The sequence below is a fragment of the Dipteris shenzhenensis genome, chromosome 25 (assembly GCF_047967505.1).
Source record: "Dipteris shenzhenensis isolate YYH24624 ecotype China chromosome 25, Dip_SZ_1.0, whole genome shotgun sequence".
NCBI classification, from domain to species: domain Eukaryota; kingdom Viridiplantae; phylum Streptophyta; class Polypodiopsida; order Gleicheniales; family Dipteridaceae; genus Dipteris; species Dipteris shenzhenensis.
This window is the reverse complement of record NC_141620.1, coordinates 17710664-17733888: the sequence shown is the minus strand read 5'-3', so window position 1 is coordinate 17733888 and position 23225 is coordinate 17710664. Positions and strand designations below refer to the sequence as shown.

At 49.3% G+C, this 23225-nt stretch overlaps 1 protein-coding gene across 1 annotated transcript in view; it reads right to left on the bottom strand.

Moving 5' to 3' along the window:
- LOC147885535 (ABC transporter A family member 9-like) overlaps window positions 1-23225 on the bottom strand; it is a 117330-nt gene that overhangs the window by 5298 nt on the left and 88807 nt on the right. Inside the window, exons 10-15 of the mRNA XM_087396394.1 lie at window positions 3520-3637; window positions 3266-3342; window positions 3093-3182; window positions 2850-2993; window positions 2319-2627; window positions 2143-2223 (exon numbers count right to left, since the gene is read on the bottom strand). Coding sequence (XP_087252520.1) covers window positions 2143-2223; window positions 2319-2627; window positions 2850-2993; window positions 3093-3182; window positions 3266-3342; window positions 3520-3637 — 819 coding nt within the window. The remainder of the gene's footprint in view (window positions 1-2142; window positions 2224-2318; window positions 2628-2849; window positions 2994-3092; window positions 3183-3265; window positions 3343-3519; window positions 3638-23225) is intronic.

Below are 23225 nucleotides of genomic sequence, written 5' to 3'. Positions count from 1 at the left end.
ATACGCAAATGGGCTTTGTGCATGGCCGAAGCATTTCTTATAATATCTTTATATTTTGGAAGGCTTTGGATTAGGCTATGCATAGTGACTAGAGGTTAGCCATTCTAGACTTGGATTTTGAAAAAGCTTATGATAGAGTAGACTGGGATTTCTTGGCGAGTACCCTTCTATGTTTTGGATTTTCAGATGCTTGGATCAAAGGGATCTCTTCTTTATACAAATCATACCATAGCCAAGTGCTAATTAGAGAAGATAGGGGAGAGAGATTTCAAATCTCTAGATCAGTCCGACAGAGATGTCATGTTGCCTCTTTCTTGAATTCGTTTGTGGCTGAAGCAATGAGCATATTTTTGAGATCTTAGTCTAACATTAGTGGGCTGAAACTTCCCCTAAGATAGAATAATGAGATCTTCGACATTGAACTTGCTGATGACACTACTGTTTTTTTGGATGCCGCTCCACAAACTGTCACATGCTTTCAAGCAGCCAGGAGTTATTTTGTTCTGGGTGAGCATGCAGGGGTCTTCTTGGGCAAGAGGCAATTGTCCTCAAGAAGTAGAGTGGCTCTTCGGAGTCCACCATAGGGGTGGCGTGGAAATTTCAACCTTGACCTCAGTGCTTTTCTTGTTCTTTGAGATGAGCATGTTTTTCCCACTCAAGGTGTTTTATTTCTCAGCATGTATTTCTCATGCCTTGCATGATGTGTTTTTCATTGTTTAAAAAAACAAAGGTCCCACAGTGCACCCTATTAGAACCAACGGGTTTCTTGTGAGGTCACTAGATGTACTTGTGGCATATCCTAAGCCTAAGAGTTTAATGCTCTTTTTATCTAAAGTAATTAGATGAACATATCTAGTTAGATTAGGTAGACCCTCTTCAGAAATTCAGTGCAGAGCTATATATATATATATATATATATAGAGAGAGAGAGAGAGAGAGAGAAGTCATATTATCGTCCTTGGGAGGCCTCACGGGCCTACGGGACAAAGTATAAAAAGTCAAAATGACTTACAACATCTGGATAGACCACAAAGTCGAGCGGTGCACATGGCATCTCAGCTCGAAATTTTTATAGCATAACTACTACATTCCAAATACTACCCTGAAATTGGTATGAACAACATCAATTTAAGACTGAGAGTCTTTGGGTCTAGGTTTGAAGTCTCAAATGAGTGCCTACCCATCTTGATAAACTACCCATTTTCCCTCTTTGCGTACTTCCTTCACTTTGGTAAGTTCATTTGCTTTTTGTTTGAGCTGAGTCTGAGTGAGCTCTTCAAATATCCAAACTGCAATGCTCTTCAGCTTGTTGGTTTGTCTGAGAATCTTGGTTCTTGAAATCTTTTCTTTAAAGTAGTCCTGTACTGGATCCCTTTCCAGGTGATGAGGCCTATGTCCTCATCCCATTCGATTTGTGGTATTGCCTTCTTGAGTTGGGTATACTTCTCTTCCTCAATGTATTCACCTTCTTCATCAAAACAATTAATGCAATTGTCTTGCAATCCCCCAATGCGTAAGATCTTCTTGTTTCTTGGTATGGCTCCCTACGCTTGTACCTCTCCATAAACATCACATTTGTCAATCTTGTTATGCATTGTTGCTGTAATTTCTTGTCCTATAGATTTAAGCTGAGTAGTGACAATTCCCTATACCTTAGTCACAAGGTGTTGTGCAGAGCTGCAATACGAACCATTGCCTCTTGTTTGCCATTGCTCTTTATTTCTGAGATTGCCTTCTCAAGAGAAGCAATTCGAACCTTTGCATCCTTGAGTTCTTGTTGTAAAGAAATAAATCTTCTCATGTGGGTCTGCTTGGCTTTGAAATCTGTGGTATGTTAAGGCATAGGGGGAGCCTGTTGAAGCCATATCAGCATAGGATGGCTTCTTGCGAGAAGGGGTTGAGGGAAACAACTTTGTGTTGGGAAACTCCATAAAAAATACCCTGTGCAAATCTATCTTGTCCTTTGACTATATCTAACCCCAGGGCTAGGCCAAGCGCTCAGCCTAGCCTGGGGGATCCCAAGATTGAGTCTTCCAGAATTTTGTGATTTGAGATTCTATGGTGTCTTCTAAGGAGTGTTGGTTTAGCTGTGAGATGCAGTTCTTTATTTGATTGAAATTTATATAAGATAGTCACAAATACCGGCAATTGAATCTCCTTTCCACGTGGAATAAGAAATGTTATGAAATCCGTGTTCTCCTCCTTGGGATCCACATCCAGATACTGCTAAAAAAAACCCGGTTTTACCCGATCATATTGGAGCAAATACTTCTAAATTGTGGCATAAAACTTCTATTTGCAGAATTTAAATGACACACCTTTTTAAAAAAGTGCCTTGTGGGAGCTATTGGCAGATCAGCAGGACAAGCTGGAACCTCAGCTAAACAGTGGTCACTTGTAGTCCTATGTAAGCTCACATTGACTATGTATCCAGCACCAAAGCGTGACTTCAATTGGATAGATGTGCCTATACAGCGCAATTTTCCCTTTGCCATAATCGCTATTCTGTCACCCAGTATATCTGCTTCTTCCATTGAATGAGTCGTCAAAATTATAGCACGCCCTAACTTTGCCTTTTCTATAACATCCCACACATGTCTTCTGGCCACTGGGTCCATACCAGTGGTCTGTCACAAAGGTGGTGAAGTCATTTGCAATTTTCAGTGCCTTTTACGTTGCTTACATGATTAAACTGACATTTTTTTGTCTTATCGGATGAGACAAGAGATAGAGATACCTGATCATGCTCCCTTATAGGATACTAATTTTAACTCTATGATGTAAGCTTTAGCAAAAGTACAATCAAATGATACATGTCCATGTGTTATAGTTTGAAGTAGAAGGTTTACTGGTTCATCAAGGCAGACAAACTTTGGATTTCCAATCAGAGAAATTGCCAAACTAAGACGTCGCTTCATTCCCCCACTGTAATTAGCAGCCTCCACGTTTATGGAATCTGACAGTTTAACTTGAGCCATCAACTCCTCAGAGTGCTTCCATGACAGAAATCAAGGCAGCCTCAGTTAAGCCATTCAGAAAACAGATGAGAATATGAAATACAGAATAAGAAATCGATACACAAACATGCTTACTTGCTTGATATGAGATGGATGCAAACCCTTTATGCTGGCAAAAAGGTGGAGGTGTTCCATTCCTGTGAGGGCCTCCCACAAAATGTCAAACTGCAAGAATACAAAAATCTCAAACTCCCAATATTATTTATTTGAATGAAACTAAAACTATTCCATCAAAAATTCAAGAATACCTGAGGGCAGACACCCAAGCACCTTCGAATCTTAGACATTCCGATTGCACTTCTAACAGAATCTTCATATACAAGAACTGTATGCCATGCAGTAAAAGTTATGAGAGAGAAAGCTTACAAGAAACTCTGTTCCATTCCAGACCATAAAGTGTATCTATGTGAGTTTTTCATCAAGAGAATTTACATGCAGGAAATTGACATAGCAAAAAGAATATGAACTGTAATGTGTTTTGTATAATTTGCATAAATCATACCATCACCATCAGTTATGGGTAAAACTCCTGTTATGCAGCTTATTGTTGTTGTTTTGCCAGCACCATTTGGCCCAAGGAGACAAAATATATTATCTTTTTCAATGTTAACCCACAGTCCCTATAGCAAATAAATAAATTTCATCAATACAAGCTAATCTTTGTTCTTTCTCTCTACTTGAATCATTCCAATTGTTATTTCTTAAAATACAAAGAATTGAAAATCTTTGAGGATGGGTGTTTAGTATGCTTTTTGTGATCAATCCCACAAAAAGTCGAGGTATTTTTTTACTATATGATTTCATATTCTCTTTAAGTATTGTCTTTACTTCAATAGTTTTTAAAAATCATTCAAAATGTGTATGGTTAATTTATAATGCCAAACAATTACACACTCAAAAATTCATGGTAGAAGAAAATAGGGCATAGCACGGTAACCCTATACTTAGCATTGAACCACATGGAAGAAGACCTGCTATAAGAATACTCAAAAACAGCCAACTACAGGTTGGTTCAACTATGCCACAATGGCATATGATGGTAAGCCAAGGCCTACTACAAGAACACTAAGAAGCAACCAAGAAAAGGTTGGTTCTAAGAGAGAGGCACGATAACTCCTCTCACAGGCTAAAACTAGACACTCAGAGATATCTTATAGAGGGAGAATCTGCCCTCATTTAATGTGGCATTATTATTGATGAGTCTAAATAGAGGATGTCTTTAAGCTATAGGGACATACACATAGAATTTGTGTCCTGGTATGTCTTATGCCAGTCAAGAGACTGCAAACAGTAGACTTGATGCATGTTCTCTAACCAAAATCTTATAGAGGGCCCCTATCTACTAGCAACATGTGATTACATAGACTAGACTCATATAGAGTACCATGAGTTGTTTTGGATGCATCCATTTGTAGGGATCTTCTTGGGTTTTTAATTTGTAAGACTGCTCACAAGACAGACTTATTTGTTTATCATGGCATGGCACAACTTTAGAGACTATTACGTCAATAAGGCAGCTGCCCTTTGTGTGTCATATCTTTTTGTATTTGTTGTTGACAATTTGTGTCTTGCCAAAAACCAACGTAGCTTGGAGTTAGATCGGGAGGATGAAGAGCTACTTGGCTTAGATATTTAGGTGACGAATATCTAGAAAACAAGTAGTCTCATTGCTGTGATCAAGGCCAATACTATAGGGGAAATCCATTGCCTAGACTTAAGGAAGAATCTTAAGGAAAAGAAGAGTAGGAGTGGTCCATAGGATGCCACATTAGGAAGCAGAGGATAACCTCAAGAATATTTTGCGAAGGCTCTGCTCATAGATTGTTTTGCAAGTTGTTCCGAACTTGATTCAGTCTCAAGATTTGATAGAGAGTATCCATGATATTGGAGCATAACATTGGGAGGTATTGTTGGAGAAATTAGTAATGAACTATGGACTTAGTTGATTAAAACACCCTTGAGGTGATTTGTCGTTAGGATAATTAAAGGTTTTTAAAAGGAGTGATAGTTAGACCTTAGATCCTGTTAGAATATGAAGCCAAGTTGAGTCAGTTTGGTGTGTTCTAGTGTGTTCTAGTGTGAGTTCTAATCTAGTATGTCCTATGGATGCCACATGTCACATTGGGAGTTATCCCATATGCATAGGTGTTCATATGTTTGTGTGTGCTCTATATAAGAGTTGTCCTTGTCTAGTGTCAAATCAATCAAGTGTCAAGCTACAAGCTCTTTGGTCTACATGTGAGTACTCTCATTTTTGTTGATTGCTCTAGTCATTTCATTTCCATTTCATTATGTCTCCTTTTGAGTATCACTTCCTCTCTCCCTAGCCTACCCTCTCTCTCTCCCTCTCTCCACCATGTTCCTTCATGTGGTATCAGAGCCTCCCTTCCTACCTTCTTCTTGCTCTATCTAGAGGATGAGAGAAGCCCGCAAATGGAAGCTTCCGTCTCCTCTAAGGTAGAGCCTCCCTTCCCTTAGCCTCGCCATGGTTCCTCGCCATCAAGTACTCCGGTGTCCTAGTGATTGCTACTGGTCCTCGTTTGTGAGTTCAGCTCACTCCCACATCAGTTCGTGGTTCTCCCTCAGCATTGGCGGACATTCCTTGTCAGTTGGTCGCCAAAAACTTGTTTTGGAGCAGTCCAACAGCTGTTTTTTGACCTTTTGAGGTCCGATTTCAACATTTTTTGACATTTTGGGACTGCCCAAACATAAACGACCCGGTCCCGCACCATTTCGAGGGGGAAAAAAGTTCAAGATTTTGTCCGTACAGCTGCACGGATGCCCGTACGGACCTCTGTAGGTGGATGCACAACAGTGTGAGGATTCCGTACAACTTGTCAAAAGGCGATTCCGAGCAGTTTTAGGCTATTTTTGGCATTTTTTGCTAAGATTTGGACTCCCGTAACCTCCAACAATGATCTGAGCTTCCCGAGCTTACCCACAAGTCATTTTGATTGTACTGACACTCCGGTACATTAACTTGAGGGCTTCCGACAGTGGGGAATACTATTTTCACACCTCATCATCTCCGACATTGTGATATTGACCCTTGGGCAATTTGCTAGAGATTGCCCAAGAAAAAAGAAAAGGCCAAAAAGATCCACGGGCGCCTCATAGCTTCACCCGACCTGGACCTTCCTCACCACCAGCTCCTACTGCCTCACGCGCTGCTAGACCTTTGACTTCACAGCTAGGACCTTCAGCCCCTCGTCCTGGTACCTCTACAGCGCATATAGGACAGTCGGCACGTCCTGCTCCGGTCGTCACCCGTCGGGAGGCTACCACTAACGGGACCGTGGACACGTCTCTTCAAGCAGGAGACATCCCTGTCCTGGTTCCATGTGCATATGAGGCTGCTCCTGACCCTGCTCAGATACAGGAGCTCTCATCTAGGGAGAGCCTTCCTACAGAGGCCCGTGCTTTACTTGAGGAGAGTGACAGAGTTGTGGCTGAGATCAGGAAGATGTTTCTGCCTACACCTGATAGAAGTAAGGGGATTATTGGTTCCACTCCTCCTTCCGCAGGGCTCCTTCGCACTCCAGTGCCAGAGGTACTTCGCAAGAATTCATTTTCAGCTTTGGCAGACTTGGCTGAGTTTGAGGTAGAGGAGTTTGTACCCTCCACGCTTGGGGAGCATATCTTCCAAGACAAAGTTTCCCCCTCAGCAAGGGGGTGTGTGCTTTCCCTAGTTGACTTCCCTCCTCTTGATAGGAGGAATTTTTCGCAGGAGAGGGCTTTCTCCGCTACCAGGTCGGGTAGGATCTTCCATCCGGCCTCCTCCTCTCGTAGATGAGGATTGTCAGTTGGAACGTTCAGGGCCTCGGGGGTGTACCTTACCGCAGCCACAGGTAGCTGATTCATAACCAACTTCATCCAGGTGTTATTGGGGGTCCCATGGACATTCTGATGATTCAGGAACACAAATTGATGCCAGGGATTGTTCCAAGTCGGGTAAGCTTCTTTCAAGCCATACTTTTTGGTCACCCACCTTCGGCACCAAGGGAGGTACTTGCATTTTTGTTTCTTCTTCTATACTTCCCTTGGTGATTGGACACGGGATCATAGTCCCTTCCAGAGCTCATCAGTGGATTATTCTGTCTCTTAAACCTTTATGCACCCAGTTCTAGAGGGGACCGTGTTCTTTTTTGGAAGGAACTTCTTTCTTGGTCACATATTGCATGCTTGGCATGATGATGCCTTTCACACTCAGCCACATTCTCTCTTGTTTTCTTGGTCAAACACGAGATTGCAGATGCCCATACATGCATAGATTGACAGATTTTATGTGGGTGATTGGGCTCTTGATAGAGGTGGTATTGTTTACATTGCAGCTGGGGTGTCCACTTCGGATCATTTTCCAATGGTTTTGATGGTCTCAGATCCCCATGTGAGGCACCGCTCTGCCAGTATTAGGATTCCAAATTCTTTCTATGCAGAGGAGGGCCTTACAGAGACAATGTTGAGGACCTGGGTATCTTATTTGCAGGATGAACAGCTTTCTCCTGTAGATTTAGCCATAGCCCTCTCTGATATTAGTGACTTTTATCTTTCAGTTGCTCGTATCAAGAGGGATGAGATCCTCAGGCATGAGATAGGTATCCACCAGCAGTTGGTTGCCCTCCAGAGGGAGGAGCAGAAGAGGCCTATAGATGATTGGATTCAGGAGTGCCTTGCTATAGCAAGGGCTCAGCAACAGTCACTTTTGGATCAGAGAGCAGAGTATGCCTTTCACGCCAAAGAGTCATTTCGGACACAGAAGGGAGGTAGGGTCAACAAGTAGTTCTTCTCTACTCTTGGCCCCAAACATAGGAGGGAGAGCGTCTCACAGCTTGTTGACTCAAGCAGAGTTCTTCAGGCACATCCAGAGGCCGTCTTGTAGGTTGCCACCGATTTCTATGCCTCCCTTCTTACAGCAAATCCAGACACTCAGGCCACAGATGATGCTAGAGTGGTTATTTGGCAACACTTACTTGGGTTGGTGACAGGGGATATGACTGTTTCACTTGATGCACACTTCACCAATGTAGAGTTCAAGACTGCTCTCTCTGCCCTTCACAAGGGCAAGTGTCCTGGTTCAAATGGACTTACCCCCTTATTTTTTATTACTTTTTGGGATCAGATTGGGGATCATATTACCTCGGCCCTGCAGTTTGTGTCCCTCTAAAAAGAATGTTTGAAGAGTTAATAAAGGTCCTCTGCCTTGGATAGTCCTCCTAAAATGATGTATTTTCTCTTATATGTTTGGTGTGTGACTCCATGTTCCTAGTTAGTCCCTGGAGTCAAGAGGGGGATGTGCTGTGGGAGCCATATATTGGTAGTAATAGGGTCTAGTTATCAGGCCAGGCATATGAGTTTCATTATGTTGGTGCATTGTTCTTCTAGACCTCTGGGTTGTTCATGCATCCACGTTGAGACATTATTAGTCTCTGAGTCATGTTTGGGATGTAAAGCCATGTGAGTGCTCAGTCCGACCTTTGAACCATGCTTAGACTTCAGCCTCTGAGTTGGCATGGGAGCCATGTCTAGTTCAGACATTGCATAGTTTAGTAGTCCTGTCACTGTCATGTTCTGTCCTTGGTTCCATTCCAGTAGTCTCTCACCTTGCCTTCATGGGGGGATGTCAGAATATGAAGCCAAGTTGAGTCAGTTTGGTGTGTTCTAGTGTGTTCTAGTGTGAGTTTTAGTCTAGTATGTCCTATGGATGCCACATGTCACATTGGGAGTCATCCCATATGCATAGGTGTTCATATGTGTGTGTGTGCTCTATATAAGAGTTGTACTTGTCTAGTGTCAAATCAATCAAGTATCAAGCTACAAGCTCTTTGGTCTACATGTGAGTACTCTCATTTTTGTTCATTGCTCTAGTCATTTCATTTCCATTTCATTATGTCTCCTTTTGAGTATCACTTCCTCTCTGCCTAGCCTACCCTCTCTCTCCCTCTCTCTCCACCATGTTCCTTCAGATCCTAGGTTAGGCCACCCATATATTATGTCATGGACAGGTGATTGGAAATCTTAAGGGGCCACATGATGTGACATACCCCACATACATCCACCATGGACGGAGGGGATGAGTGCCATATGGTACTATGTCACAAGTCTAAGTCATGTGGCTTTGCCACGTGTGCATCTTTGCATGTGATTTGGTGCATTTTCTAATTAGGAGAGTGTCTGAGAATTAGAGAGATGGAGACAAAGTGGAGGCAAATGCTGAAGTTGAAAGTACAAGCCTCATTTATAGGCAAGAGGTAGCCTTGTCTTCCACACACAATACATCATTGATGATATCACACAAATCAAATTGTCTGAGGGGCGCCAACCTGGCTAGCTGCTGCTCCTCCCCGCTCCCTTGCTGCACCCTCTCCCTCAGCCCGTCCCTCCCTCTCTCCTCTCAGCCTGCTTCCCCGCCCCCTCCCCCTGCCTGCTCCCTCGCCCCCTCCCTGTTGTTCCGCCCCCTCCCCCTGCCTGCTCCCTCGCCCCCTCCCTGCTGTTCCGCCCCCTTCCTGCCTGCTCCCCCGCCCCCTCTCTGCCTCTCCGCCCTCTCCCTGCCTCTCAGCCTGCCCCCCTGCCCCCCCGCCCCCTCCCTGCCTCTCCGCCCCCTCCCTGCCTGCTGCTCCCCCGCCCCCCTCCCTGCCTCTCAGCCTGCCCCCTGCTCCCCCGCCCCCTCCTTGCCTCTCCGCCCCCTCCTTGCTTGCTCCCCCGCCCCCTCCCTGCCTCTCCGCCCCCTCTCTGCCTCTCAGCCCGCCCCCTCCTCTCCCTCTCCTCCCCCTTCCCTTCACTCCCCGCTCCCTCTCCTCCCCCTCTCAGCCTGCCTCGCTCCCTCCCTGCCCCTCCCTCTCCTTCCTCTCCCTCTCCTTCCTCTACCTCTCCCTCTCCTTCCTCTCCTCTCCCTCTCAGCCCTCCCCCTCCCAGCCCGCCCCCTTCCAGTTTCTCCTTCCTCTCCCTTTCATTTTCCTAGCCTACCCCCTCCCTCCCTCTCAGCCTGCCCCTTTCCCCTTCAGCCTCTCAGCCTTTCCCCTTCAACCCTCCCCTTCTTTCCCCTTCCCCCTGCTCCCTCCTCGCCTCCTTTCCCTTTCTTCTGCCCCCCTTTTCTCCCACAGCTTTTTTTGGAGCGAAAGGAGCCTTTAATTTGTTAGAGTCGGCCTCCTCACCTCGATTGGCGATGGATACTCCGTCAGCCAATCCTACTCCACCTCCACCGGCCGTGAAAACTATTACCTTTTCTAAAGACGAGTTGCAGCAGCTCAAGAAGGATGTAGAGATTGAATGCTCTACCACGTTGCTAGCACGCATCTTTGGGTCTCACCCCTCCAGATCCCAAGCCAGAGACTGGATGCTTGCGGCTCTCCCCCCAGACCTCACTCCACGATTGTTAGATGTCCGTCTTCTGGGACGAGGTTTTTTCCAGGTTGTTTTTGACACTCCAGAGGCTGCGAGCACTGTGCTAAGGCTGAGTTTTTACACCTGGGACACAGGAAGATCTTCTTTGAAGCCTTTCATATTGGTTTCGACCCAGTGGAGGCAGATAAGAAAATCTTCTCGCTCTTCATCAGATTCCCCGGGCTTCCCCAGGTTTACCATCGACTTCTTTCTGTTATTGGGGAGCATTTTGGCGCAGTTGCTGAGATCCCACCCCTCCCTGGGTTGCCATTGACTGCAGCAAAGGCAACCAAGGCTGATGGGGTTCCTAGAGTTAGGGTCCTTTGCAAGGATCCTAACCTCAAGATGGATCACGTTATGATCCAGCGCCCGGATGGTTCCTTTTTTCGCCAGAGAGTAGAGATTTCAGGCAGACAGGACCAGTGCAGGATTTGCAGGACCTCTGGACACTTTGCCACGGATTGCCCCAGGAAGAAGAAAAGGCCCAAGAAGCCCTCTGGTACAGCTACTGCCCCATGGCCTCGACAGGGGGGAAAGGGGGGTGGTATAAGTCCAGCACTTGCTCCTCGATCTCGACAGAGGGGTGGTACAGGTCCAGCACCTGCTCCTCGGCCTCGACAGGGGGGTGGTACAGGTCCTTCACCTGCTCCTCGATCCCCACCTACCTCAGGAACACACGACGCTCTCCAGTGGGTTCTGATACGTGTGCAGATCCCTCCTTCAGTTCACGAGGGTACTTTAGTGGACTCTGCTTCACCTCGAGCTGTCCCTCCAGTCTCACCATGCACAGTCCGAGACGCTGAAGCTTCGACCTCCTCCCCGGTTGCAGCTTCTTCCCTAGATCCAGCGGTGCCAGATGCTCTTCTTGACGCAGGAGAGGTCTCCGCAGCTGGGCAGACATAGGATAGAGAGCATTCCTCACTTCCTCCCTTGGATAGGGGGAAGGGGATAGCTTATACTATTGATCCTCTTCCCTCACAAGGGATCCTTCGCACTCCGGTGTCTGGCTTGTTCCACAGGAACTCGTTTTCAGCCTTGGCAGAGGGTTCAGATTTCCCAGAGGAGGATTTTGTGCCCGCTACTTTTGGGGAGCCAGTGATTGGGTTTCCTGTTGACAGGGCTTCTTCTTCAGGTGCCAGGATTCTTTCCCCTGTTGATTTTCCACCACTTGGTTCCATCCCTCCCTCCTCGAGCAGGAGGTCTTCCCCTGTTGAGGGGTTTGTTTCCGCCACTAGGTCGAGTAAGGTGTTCCACTCTACATCCTCCCGTCGATGAGGATTATTAGTTGGAACATACAGGGCCTAGGTGGCATCCCACATCGCCGCCGTAGACAGCTGATCCGGGATCAACTTCATCCAGGTGTTACTGGGGGTTCCATTGATATATTATTTATTCAAGAGCACAAGCTGGATTCTAGAGATTGTGCCAAGTCAGGCAAGTTGCTTTCTGGCCATACTTTTTGGTCGCCTGCCTTGGGCACCAGGGGGGGCACTTCTATTTCAGTTTCGTAGTCGGTTCTCCCCTTAGTTGTTGGGCACGGAGTCATTATTCCCTATAGAGCTCAGTGGATTATTCTTTTGATTGGAGGGCGTAAGGTTGGTTTCCTTAACCTATATGCCTCCAACATTAGAGGGGAACGTGTCCTTATGTGGAAGACTTTGCTCTCCTGGGCCCCCATTGTGGATTCATGGGTGATTGGAGGTGACTTTAACATGGTCGAGTTACCGTCAGACAAAAAAGGGGGTAGAGAAGGCGGACTTCACTCTTTGGAGAGAGCAGCTTGGGATGCCTTCCTTTTTCATTTCTGTGGCAGAGATACTTGGTGTGATGATGCCTTTCTTATTTAGCCACAGTCCCTCCTGTTCTCTTGGTCGAACAGGAGGCAACAGATGCCTATTCATGCACGCATTGACAGATTCTATGTAGATGACTGGGCACTAGACAGAGGTGGATCGGTATGCATTGCTGCTGGGGTTTCCACTTCAGACCACTTCCCTGTTGTGTTGGCTATCTCAGAGCCTCACTTGAGAGGCCGGTCTGCCAGCATCAGGATTCCAGATGCCTTTTACACAGAGGAGGACCTTACAGAGGCAGCCCTGTAGATATGGTTTGCTCATGTCCAGGGTGGGCAGCCATATCCATCACATGTAGCTGCTGCCCTTTCTGGTATTAGCAACTTCTACCGCTCAGTTGCTTGTACCAGGAGACGAGATATTCTCAGACGTGAGATTGGTGTTCGCCAGCAGTTGGCAGCTTTGCAGAGGGAAGAGCAGAAACGGCCTTCAGATGCTTGGATTCAGGAGCGCCTTGCTACAGCAAGGGCTCATCTACAGTTATTGCTTGATCAGAGCTTGATCAGAGAGCAGAGTATGCCTTTCATGCACGGGAGTCCTTCTGGATTCAGATGGGTGGTAGAGTCAATAAACACTTTTTCTCTACTCTTGGCCCTAGACATAGTAGAGAGAGTGTATCCCAGCTTATTGACTCACATGGGGTTTTACAAACAGAGCCGGATGATGTCTTACACATAGCTTCAGATTTCTATGCCACCCTTCTTACTGCTGATCCTGAGACACACGATAGAGAGGATGCTAGACAGGTTATTTGCAGAGCATCCCTGTGTTGGTGAATCTGGGTATGCATATTCTACTCGACGCACCTTTCACCAACACAGAGTTCAGGACTGCACTTTCAGCCCTTCACAAGGGCAAGTGCCCAGGTTCAGATGGCCTCACCCCGTCTTTTTTCATTGCATTTTGGGATATGATTGGAGACTATATTACTTCAGCCCTGCAGGCCATTTGGGACTCTGGCGAGATGCCTGGGTCGCTTACAGAGGGTCTCATCCACCTTATCCCAAAAGGAGGTAGCAGAAATTTAGTGTCCTAGTGGAGGCCTATCACACTTCTGGGGACTTGTTACAAGATTCTGGCCAAGGCTATCAGCCTCCGATTGCAGCCACTTGTCCCTGATCTCATTCATGACACTCAGACGGGATTTGTGCATGGCAGAAGCATTTTTTATAACATTTTTTCTTTCTGGGAAGCTTCAGAGTGGGCCATGCAGAGTGGCCAGAATCTTGCCATTCTACTTTTGGATTTTGAAAAAGCTTATGACAGAGTAGATTGGGGTTTTTTGGAGGGCACCCTTCTACGCTTTGGCTTTACTGATGCTTGGATCAGAAGTGTTTCCTCTTTGTACATATCAGCCCACAGCCAGGTACTTATTGGTGGGGTAAGGGGTGAGAGATTTCAGATTTCGAGATCAGTCCGTCAGGGATGCCTCCTTGCTCCTTTCCTTTTTTTGTTCGTGGCCGAAGCTATGAGTATCTATGTTAGATCTCAAGCTGACATCTTTGCGCTGAGACTTCCCATCAGAAGGGAAGAGGAGCTACTTGACAGTGAGTTGGCTGATGACACAGCAGTTTACTTGGATGCCACTCCATGGACGCTCACTTCTTTCAGGACAACATTGGATTTATTTTGTTTGGCGGCAGGGGCGCAGATAAATTGGCATAAATCCAATGGCTTTTGGATCAGTGATGAGGACACTCCAGTTTGGGGGCTTGACATAGGATTCACTTGGGTTCAGAGGGGTGTGCCTATCAGGTATTTGGGCTGCCAGGTCGGCTTGGATATTTCTACCACGCAGCAGTTTGCTCCCGTTTTGGAGAGCATCAGAAGGAAGCTTCTTTTTTGGAGCTCAGCCAAGCTGGATCTTGCCTCTAGAGTTGTGGTGGTCAACCAGGTCCTCTTGGCCACAGCCTGGTTTGTTTGTTCATGTTGGTGCCGTTCTAGGGACTGCATCATTCAGCTCCGAAGACCGATCAGAAACTTTCTCTGGAGTGGGCTTGATTGCACAGTAGATGCCTTAGCCAGGGTGGCTTGGGAGACCCTCATCCTCCCTACACAAGAAGGGGGTCTCAATATTATTGATCCAGATTTACAGTGCAGAGATTTACTTTGCAAGATGGTGGTGCGGGGACTTATGCCAGGGCAGGAACCGTGGAAGGACTTTCTTATCAGCAGCATACAGAGGTGCACACCTTCTTCAGGAGGAGACTGGATGAGCAGTGTTAGATGGATCTTCACCACAGCACACCTCAGGTCACCTTCGTCCCCTCTCATGGTTGCCATTCTGAAAGCTTGGGCCAGTTTCAGAAGCACTCTTCGGAGGATTCCTCCTTCCTCTCGGGACGAGATTGATAGGCAACCCATCATGTGGAATGACAGTATTTTAGATGATCATGGCAGACCACTAGGTGCCTCACTCTACATGCAGTGGTCCAGGTGGGAGAGGGGACCTGCTTCTTCTATGGGGTCTTGGAAAGCTTTCCGCAGGCTTCCAGAGGAGACCAAATCAAGGTTGACAGGACATCTCAGAGGGAGTGCAGGGAGGATCTTGCAGATTGAGGCAGCCCTTCCAGAGGTTTGGGCAAACACAGATGATATGCCACTCACTTCCTCCACTTGGGCAGGTACTTTTTCGAGAGGCGGGGTTCCGCTTCAGGTTTTGGCCTTCCGAGATGCACAGGAGGATGCTTTGGTTTTTAGTGTCCAGGATGGTGGCAGATTGCTCAGGTCCACAGAGGACATCCTGCTTGAGTCTGCTTTTCAGCCTATCAGGGTTGTAGGTCTTTTGATGCAGGGATCAGATTCAGAGTGGTTCCTAGACCCAGACCCCCGGCTACTCTCCACCGGGTCTTGGAGGCTCTGGTTCTATGGGGGAGTTCCCATCAGGTATTTGCAGTGGGACCCCGGAGAGTGGGAGTGGATTGACGCAGGGCATCGAGAGAAGAGCATCCCCTTCTTTTGTTACACGGTCAGTAATGCCAGGAGATATCAGCTCAGTAGTAGAGGTTGGAGACCCTCCAGAGTTCCTCATTGGGAGACTTTTGGTATTACTGCGCATCAGCAGAGGTGCTTCTGGAGGAGGCTCTGGAAATCCCACAGGAATAGAAAGATCACTATCTTCTTTTGGCTTTCTATCCATGGAGGGATTGCAGTGAACCTTTGGAGGTCCAGGTTCAGAGCCGACCCTACATGCCCTCGATGCCTTTCTGCTTCGGAGTCTATCCAGCATTGCTTATGGGATTGCAGATAGGCGAGGATGATTTGGATGGGGGTAGCCAGGATTTTCAGTCACTTTGCCCATTCCCCATTTTTTATGACCTGGGGCTCGGTGGCTTGGCTTTCTCTTACAGGACCTCAGGTTTTCTATGAGGGAGTTGACTCCTCTCGGGCCATTTCGGTTCGACGTCATCGGATTGAGTCTTGTTCGTTGGATGTGGTACCACACCTTCCTTTTACAGCTGTACATGCCTCTGTGGATACTTCTTGGGAGATTCTAGCGAGCATAGCATCCTGGCATATCTGGAGAGCCAGATGCACAGAGGCTTTGGAGGGTACTCAGGCTCATCCCTCACACACATTGGCTAGTATCTGGACAGACATCGTACATACTTTGATGGCCATATGGACGGGTATGCAGGGGGACTCCCGTGCAGCCTCAGCTAGGAGGGCTTCTTTCTTCAGGGAATGGAAGGATTCTCCTTTCTTCTCTGAAACTACTACAGGGTTGAGGTGGCACTTTCAGCCTCAGCCTTGGTTGTTTTCCACCTCACTCTGAGGGGGTTTTTTATTTATCCTCATGATTTCATGATGTATTCCGCTTTGAGCTTGCTCTCGCGGGTTTTTTTTCTTACATAATAGAAGTCTTTTTCTTGGAAAAAAAAAAAATTTTTGTCTGAGGGGGAGGTCCGCTCACTTCCAGAGGTGTTACCGGAGGCCTAAGGCCACTGATGTGAGAAGTGTAAAGTGGGTGATGCATAGACCTATGACACAACTCTACCTCAGCTGCACTACACTGCGTGATGTGTGAACCTATGACACAACACTAGTAGAAGGTGCTACGGAGTGCTGAGAACTAGAACAGGAAGAACAAACCTAGAAAGGAGATAAGAAGGAACAACGCTAATAACAGATAATGGAGAAAGCGGTAGACAAAAGCACAACGCGAGCAAGTGCATATCATAGAATGAAGGGATCCTCATACACTAGTCTCTCTGAATAGAGATCAGAGATCACTCATCCACAACAATGCAACAGTAGCAATACACCATAACAATGCAGCAGGCGAGCTCATAGCTCTAGCCTCTCTCCTTCTCACTCTCAATTCCCGTACAATGCTGAATGAATCCCCATCCCCCTCATCTCCCCTCTTCACCCTCGCCTTCCCGGATGGGAAATCCCCTCCCTCTCTCCTTTTTTTTGTTTTTTCAAAGAAAGGAACCTTCTATTAATGCTTGAAAATTTTCATACAAGACAGCAGCCCCGAAGGTGCTCAGTATGGAAAAAACCAGAAAAGGATGAAAGAAAGAAACCGGCCTGTTCCAAAGAAGCCCAGCTCGCTGCCTAGGGGATCTCTGGAACTGAGGCTAATAGCCAAGTGGGGGGACTATACAACCAGCGAATCCCTCACGGGGTGAAGATGTAGAAAACTCCTACAGGCCAAGCCTTGCAGAAATGAGCATGCTTTTCGATAGTCACCCTGAAGCTTGGAGTCCCACGCTCCCAGCTGGACCATAGAGTGTAAATGATATCTTGCCAGATGGCAACTAGGGTAGCCGAGGGTGGAACCGAGTGCTCACCCATCACAAGACTACAGCGAGCCACCCAAATGTTCCAAGCCGTGATGCTGGCTACCACCTCCCAAACATTGTCCTCCCTAGGAGGAGGAGGAGCTAGGCTGTCAGGAGGGACTGCCTCGTGGAGTGCAATCCTCTGGATGCTCTGACCCTGTAACCGGTAGGCTGGGGAGATCTCATCAATCTGAAACGTGTGTCCTCCATCTGTCAACCAAGCCACCATCCCCCAGGTGTAGTCTCTATGAAGGCTCTGCATACGTGTCATGATCCTGAGGGCTCCCATCCACATCCTCGCTGCGCTACGATAGCTCCACAGGCAATGTAGGATAGCTCCAGAACACCATTGGAGCAACAATGGCATTGCCCCTCCACTCGCATCTGCTCCAACCACGGTCCGATGGGCAAGCCTCCATGGGCGGCCAACCAGAAGAAGTATCAAATCTTCCTCAGCCACAAGATGGACCACAACCACGTCCAAAACTTGGAGTGAACATCCCGGGGCACTCTCTGGGTCACACCCAATGCCTCTCCCTTGAGGGGGTCCACCTCGACGAGTCCATCTGAAGCCTCCGCCAATCCGTATGTTTTAGGAAAGAAGGGCATCTCATCCACCGGCTCAGCTATGCCGCCCCTGGAGGGCCAGAACCACTCTCTCGGATCCCACTGGACCTCCCTCAGGGGGCTACCCTCCCACAGCCAAAGGCGCCATCTAGAGGCGTCCTGCTCTCAGATACTCGGAGGGTCGATGTGCCACTCCTTCCAAAAACGTCCCACCACTCTGATCATCTGCCAGTGAATCCCATCAAGACTGCCATCCATCTTGGGGTCTCTCTCAGTGAGTGGCTGAAGTAGGTCTCCAGGTCCTACACTGAAGAAGCCGGGGTGCATGCTGCCTCACTGCATCAACATCCTCAAGAAAATACCTATACGGGAAAAACTGTCCCAACCATTTGCTGTCTCTCCAAACGTGAAGTCCTTCCCACCAGTACTCAGGAATGGCTATTGCTTATCCGCTGCGCTGCCCCTCGCAGATGTGCTAGGGCGTCAAGCCTCGCCTCTATCTCCATAGGTAATTTGCTCCAACGGCCAAAGGACCCTGCTGGACCACTGTCCCACTGTACCCAACCAATGTGAGACTACTGTCCGAGCATATGTCCCTCCTGATCTCTGATCTCTAGGTGCCACATAAGGGGCTAGCGCTCAAACTACTCTCTGCATCTGGGCAGAGCATGGATGAGACCCCTGCCACAGCACTGCTAGACCCTGTGAAGGATCCTCATCAGGGGGGAGCCCTTCCCCGTAATGGCGGTCTCTAAGAAGATCCATCTATGTGAAGGCTGCCACTGTCACCCAGTGCGTGGGGTGTTTCTTAGAAGCATGTAAGAAGCTTCCAAGGCACTACACCTGGGGTAAGGCCACGAACCACCAACTTGCCCAAAAGGGCTCTGCTCTGCATCCCCGGATCAATGATACCCAAGCCTCCCAGTGCCTACGGCATGATCACCGCGTCTGCCAAGCTACTTGGGCGAGATAATCTCCCAGAAGTTTCGGAAGAAGGCCGGAGTCAAGCCATCCTCACTCGGGCCGTGAGAGCCTTGAGGGCCTCCCAGAGCTCCTCATCTGTGAAAGGCTCCTCAAGTCTGTTGCATAAATCCTGTGAGACAACTGTCAGAACGTGATCCCAAACTAGCTCTCGGGCCACAAGACCAGTTGGAGTCATCCTCTTTGTCTAAAAGAGTTGGCTGTAAAAAAAACCGGTGGTCATGTCCAGAATCTCTTGAGGGTCAGTGTGCATGATGCCCTGCGAGTCCCAGAGATGCTACAGCTGTGTGCCTGCCGATCAGGGCCTAGTGGTATGAAAGAACTGCTTCGTCATCCTATCCCCCTACTGCACCCATCAGGCCCGAGAGGAGTGATAGGAGAACTCAGCCTGTGCCGCAACTCCGTGTTCTGGAGCTTGAGATGAGCGCTCTTGAATCTGTCACTAAGCCACTGAAAACCTGGGTCCTGCTCCTTGATCCTCTCAATGGAGGTGAGGTCTCTCCTCAAAGCCCGCTCACGCTCCTGAAGGGTCCTCCTCTGCCTGCGTGAGCCTGCAGCTCCTCACTGCTCCTCTGAATCGCATCGGCCACCCACGCAACCCAGCCCTCGCATGGTGTCATCTCTGACTACTCCCAAATCCCTACCATGACCTGCTGGATCTCCTTGTCCTACGGACCCCCTTCTGGAGGAGACCTCGGCGGGGCTGATCCAAGTGAAGTACCACTAGAGAGTGGTCGGACATCGTGGTTCCTACCAGAATCCCGGTAGATCTGCCTCTGTGTAGTGCTCAGCCCCCAACATAGAAACGGTCTAGTCTCTCTAGCAATCCATTGTGTCTCCTCTGTCCGAAGGAGAAGAGAAGGTTGCCAGGTGTCCTACTGAAATCTGGCTCCCTCCACGGGTCTCTGCCACCATTGATCATGAAAATAAACTGCTCCCAGGTGCTACGCTCTGCTGTTGGTGTCTCAGAAAACGAGGCGCTGCCCTACTTATCTTCCCCAGACTCCAAGTTGTTGAAGTTGGCTCCAATAATCTAGGAGTCTACATCTGGAAGACACTCTGACAGCCTCCTCCAAAAGGCCGGGCGCTGTTGTCTACATGCTAGGGCATACACGTTTAGAATCCCAATCCTGGACTCTCCCGTCCGAACTCCCATCCAAACTGCCCGAATGAGCTCGCTCTGATCGTAGACCTCTGGAGTCAAATTCTGTGAGACTGAGATGCAGACACCTCCGCTCCGTCCTACTGCGGGGGACCACTCCTCTGGACTTCCTGGGAGAAGGTGATGACGTCGTCTGATGTCTACGGCTGAAAACATGTGCTCTTGAATCATAAGGATGTCCACTGCCTACCCTACCAATGCCCTCTGCAACTCCTGCTGGAGTATCAGGTACTGCAGCTAGCTACAAACACGGTCGTGGAGCCCGTGTATGTTCCAACTCACTATGGTCCATCTCATGAGGATGGGGGAGTCAGGAACAAGGCCCTCCTGTGAGTGGGTGCCTGTCCTAGAAAGACTGCCTTGTGTGACTTTGCCGAGGATTTGGAGGACGAGTAGTCGGTGTCTGTGTGGCGACGTACTAGGGTGGATACCGGCTCAATATTGATCTTCCGTGCCCACTTCATCATGAAGGAGGCTTCCACCCTGAACAGCTCCGCACACTTTTGGAGGGGCCAGAAGTATGCCTGCTTCACCTTTGCCTCCAGCGGCAATCTGATAACTCTTGTTGCCAAACCACACACTGGCTCCTCGCGCGTGAAGCTCAGCTGAAAGTTCACCTCCGCGCCATGAGCGCACCAAAGGTCTAGTCCCTGTGGTCCCATCCACTTGTCCATCATGAGTGTAATCTGATTCCCCAAAATAGCATCAAACACCTCCGAGACCACTTCTCCAACCCTGAGGAGGCAAACTGAAATCTCCAAACAGGGTGTGTCTAAGATCCCACCGCACTGATCAAATCCCCCTTTCAGGGCTGAAGGACCATGAGCGTTACCTCCAGTGGTAGAGGATATGAGTCCGGAATCTCTAGATCATTCCAGGGTCCTAACCTCTAGAAGTCCCGCAGTAAGAGATGCCCAAGGTGGAGTATGGGAGCTGCTGATCGGGAGGACGAGCCTCGTCCCTTAGGATCCCTCCCTGAATGGATCTACTGCTGCGATGAGGAAGCAAAAGGGAGCGTCATCATTCCCTTGCATGTTGGTAGGGGTGTCGAAGCGGAAGAACCTGCTGCTAAGGTGGAGAGAGGGGTGGCGGGAGAGGGAAGGGTAGGGACGCGGGGGCAGAGGGAGAGGGGCGAGTGGTGAGAGTGACCATAGAAGGGGGGGCTGAGGGGGGGGAGGGGGCGGGGGAGCTGGAAAGGAAGAGGGGGAGGGGTCTGGGGGGGGAGGGGGAGGGGGAGGGGGAGGGGGAGGAGGAGGGATAAGGATGACCTCAGGCCCCCCTGCTGATCAGGCTCGTCGGGGGTCTAGATTGGCTCCTCCACGGCCGTCGTCGGGCTAGCGTCTACGGCCTCCGCCATCGCCGCATCTGAAGCTCCTAGGGCTCGCTACTTCTGCAAGAGTGGGTTTGGAGGCTGGACCTTCGAAGTTGGAGGATCATCTGGATGGGCGGTGGCTCTGCCGCTAGGAAAGGTGGTTCCTAATGTTCCTCCTTTGAGGCCTCTCGGGCAACCCTATCCCTCTCTCTACGATTGGCCCTCTGCCTGCGGTGCTTGCGGGCCTTCTTGCTTGGTTTCTTTTTCTTTTGAACCTGGGTCCAATCCCCTTCTGAGGGGATAACCCATGGATCCTGACACTCCTGTTGCTCCTGCTTGAGAGGACGATGTACTCGGGCTTGCTGACTCTGTCTACTCTGCGGGGGAGGGGGGAGAGGCCACGGGGACAATCTCTGGCGAGGTGACCCATTTGTTTGCACTGAAGACACTAGCCTGGTAACCCGGAAATCTCCACCCTTTGGCGAAGTGTGCCCCCTTCAAGGGTCTCAAGAAGGATCAACTCTAGGAGGGACTCTGGGCTCTCAACCACCAGTCTGATCCTGGGGACTCCATCATCTGCTAGAGCTGAGGTGGCCAACTCTGGCGAGGACTCGAGTACTGTGCCAAATGCCCAACCAATGGAAGGGAGGATGGCTCGATACTCCTTGGGGAGCCCTCGGAAGCGAAGTGTAACCGGAAAATGTGGAACATGGTGTGTCGTATCCATGTCCTCCACTATGAACCCATGATACCAAGGAAAGAGGTAAACAAGATGCGGGCCAAGGAGGATGGGGCTCTGCTCCACAAGTGTCGAGGCCTCGTCGAGGCAGTGTCAGGGGAGCTCAGTTGGATGAGAAAAACACCTCTTCCATAGATGGTGACCTCCTGGATGTGGTCTCCCTCTAATGCCAAACTGGCCTAGATCCACTCTCGCACCTGTCTGCGTGTAGGCGTGAGGCCCACAATGTTGCCCACAAGCACCTTGTCCTGGAGGGATTGAACTGCCTGCTGTATCTGTTGCTTGTTAGCTGGGGAAAGAAGAACCTTAACGACTGTGGGATTCGAGGGTGCTACCATAGAGCCCCTCTGGCCAGACTAAAGGTCGCCACCAAGATCCTCTTCCTTCTGACAAACACGAGTGCTCCTGCTACTGGTGAAGAAAGGAGGAAAAAGGGGGGGTGGGGCGAAGGGAAAGGACAATGCGGGAAGGTGGAGGCTAATAGGGCGGAAGAAAGGGAGAAGCGGAGGGGGGGGGTCAGGAAGAGGGCAGAAGGGAGGTGAAGGGGGGCAGAGAGAAGGTGGGAGGGGGGTGAAAAAAGGGGGGGGAGGCAGGGATGAAGGAGTGAAGGGGCGGGAGGGCGGTAAGGAGAAGGTGGGGGAGGGGTGAAGGGGTAGGAGGCGAGTGAGAAGAAGGCGGGGGAGGGAGGGAGGAGGCGAGCGGAGGGCGGAAGGGGAGGCACAGGCAGAAGGGGAGGCGCAGGCAGAAGGGAAGGCATCGGGAGGAGGGCGGAGAGGCAGCGGGGCCAAGCAGTGGCCTAGGCGGAGGCGGAGCAGCGGCCTAGGTGGAGGGGAGGCGATGCGGAGCGGCATCCGGGGAGGAGGCGGGGGTGAGGCGATGAGGAGGTGGAGGGGAGGTAGAGCGGCAATGGCGATGGCGGGCAGCGGGAGCAGCCAAGTCCGGGCACGGGCACCTCCCTCTCTCCTATTGGCTATCCTCTTGTCTTTAGCCATCCCGCCGCTGAGTCTCTTCATGTCTCCTGCAACGGCCAGCTTGGGCTGAGTCAGTGTGTTGTAACTACTCCATGTGCACCGCCTGCAACCACCTTGTATCTAACAAGGCACTGCCAAATGAACATCTATGCCCCCCATGAGTCAAGTCTGCAAAGGTTGGCAAAGCGTGACTATGCGACATGAAGACTCTTGACGCATGACCATGTGCTTGGGTGATAGGTCCTCTTAATGACTATGTCCCCATGTGACTATGCAATCTTGGTGACCATGTCCTCTCCATGACTTATGTCATCCTGCGCCCATGTCATCGCCATGACTTTTGTCATCCTTGTGACCATGTCATCGCCATGACTTGTGTCATCCTTGTGATCATGTCATCACCATGACTTGTGTCATATCCTGGTGACCATGTCATCCCTTGACTTGTGCCATCCT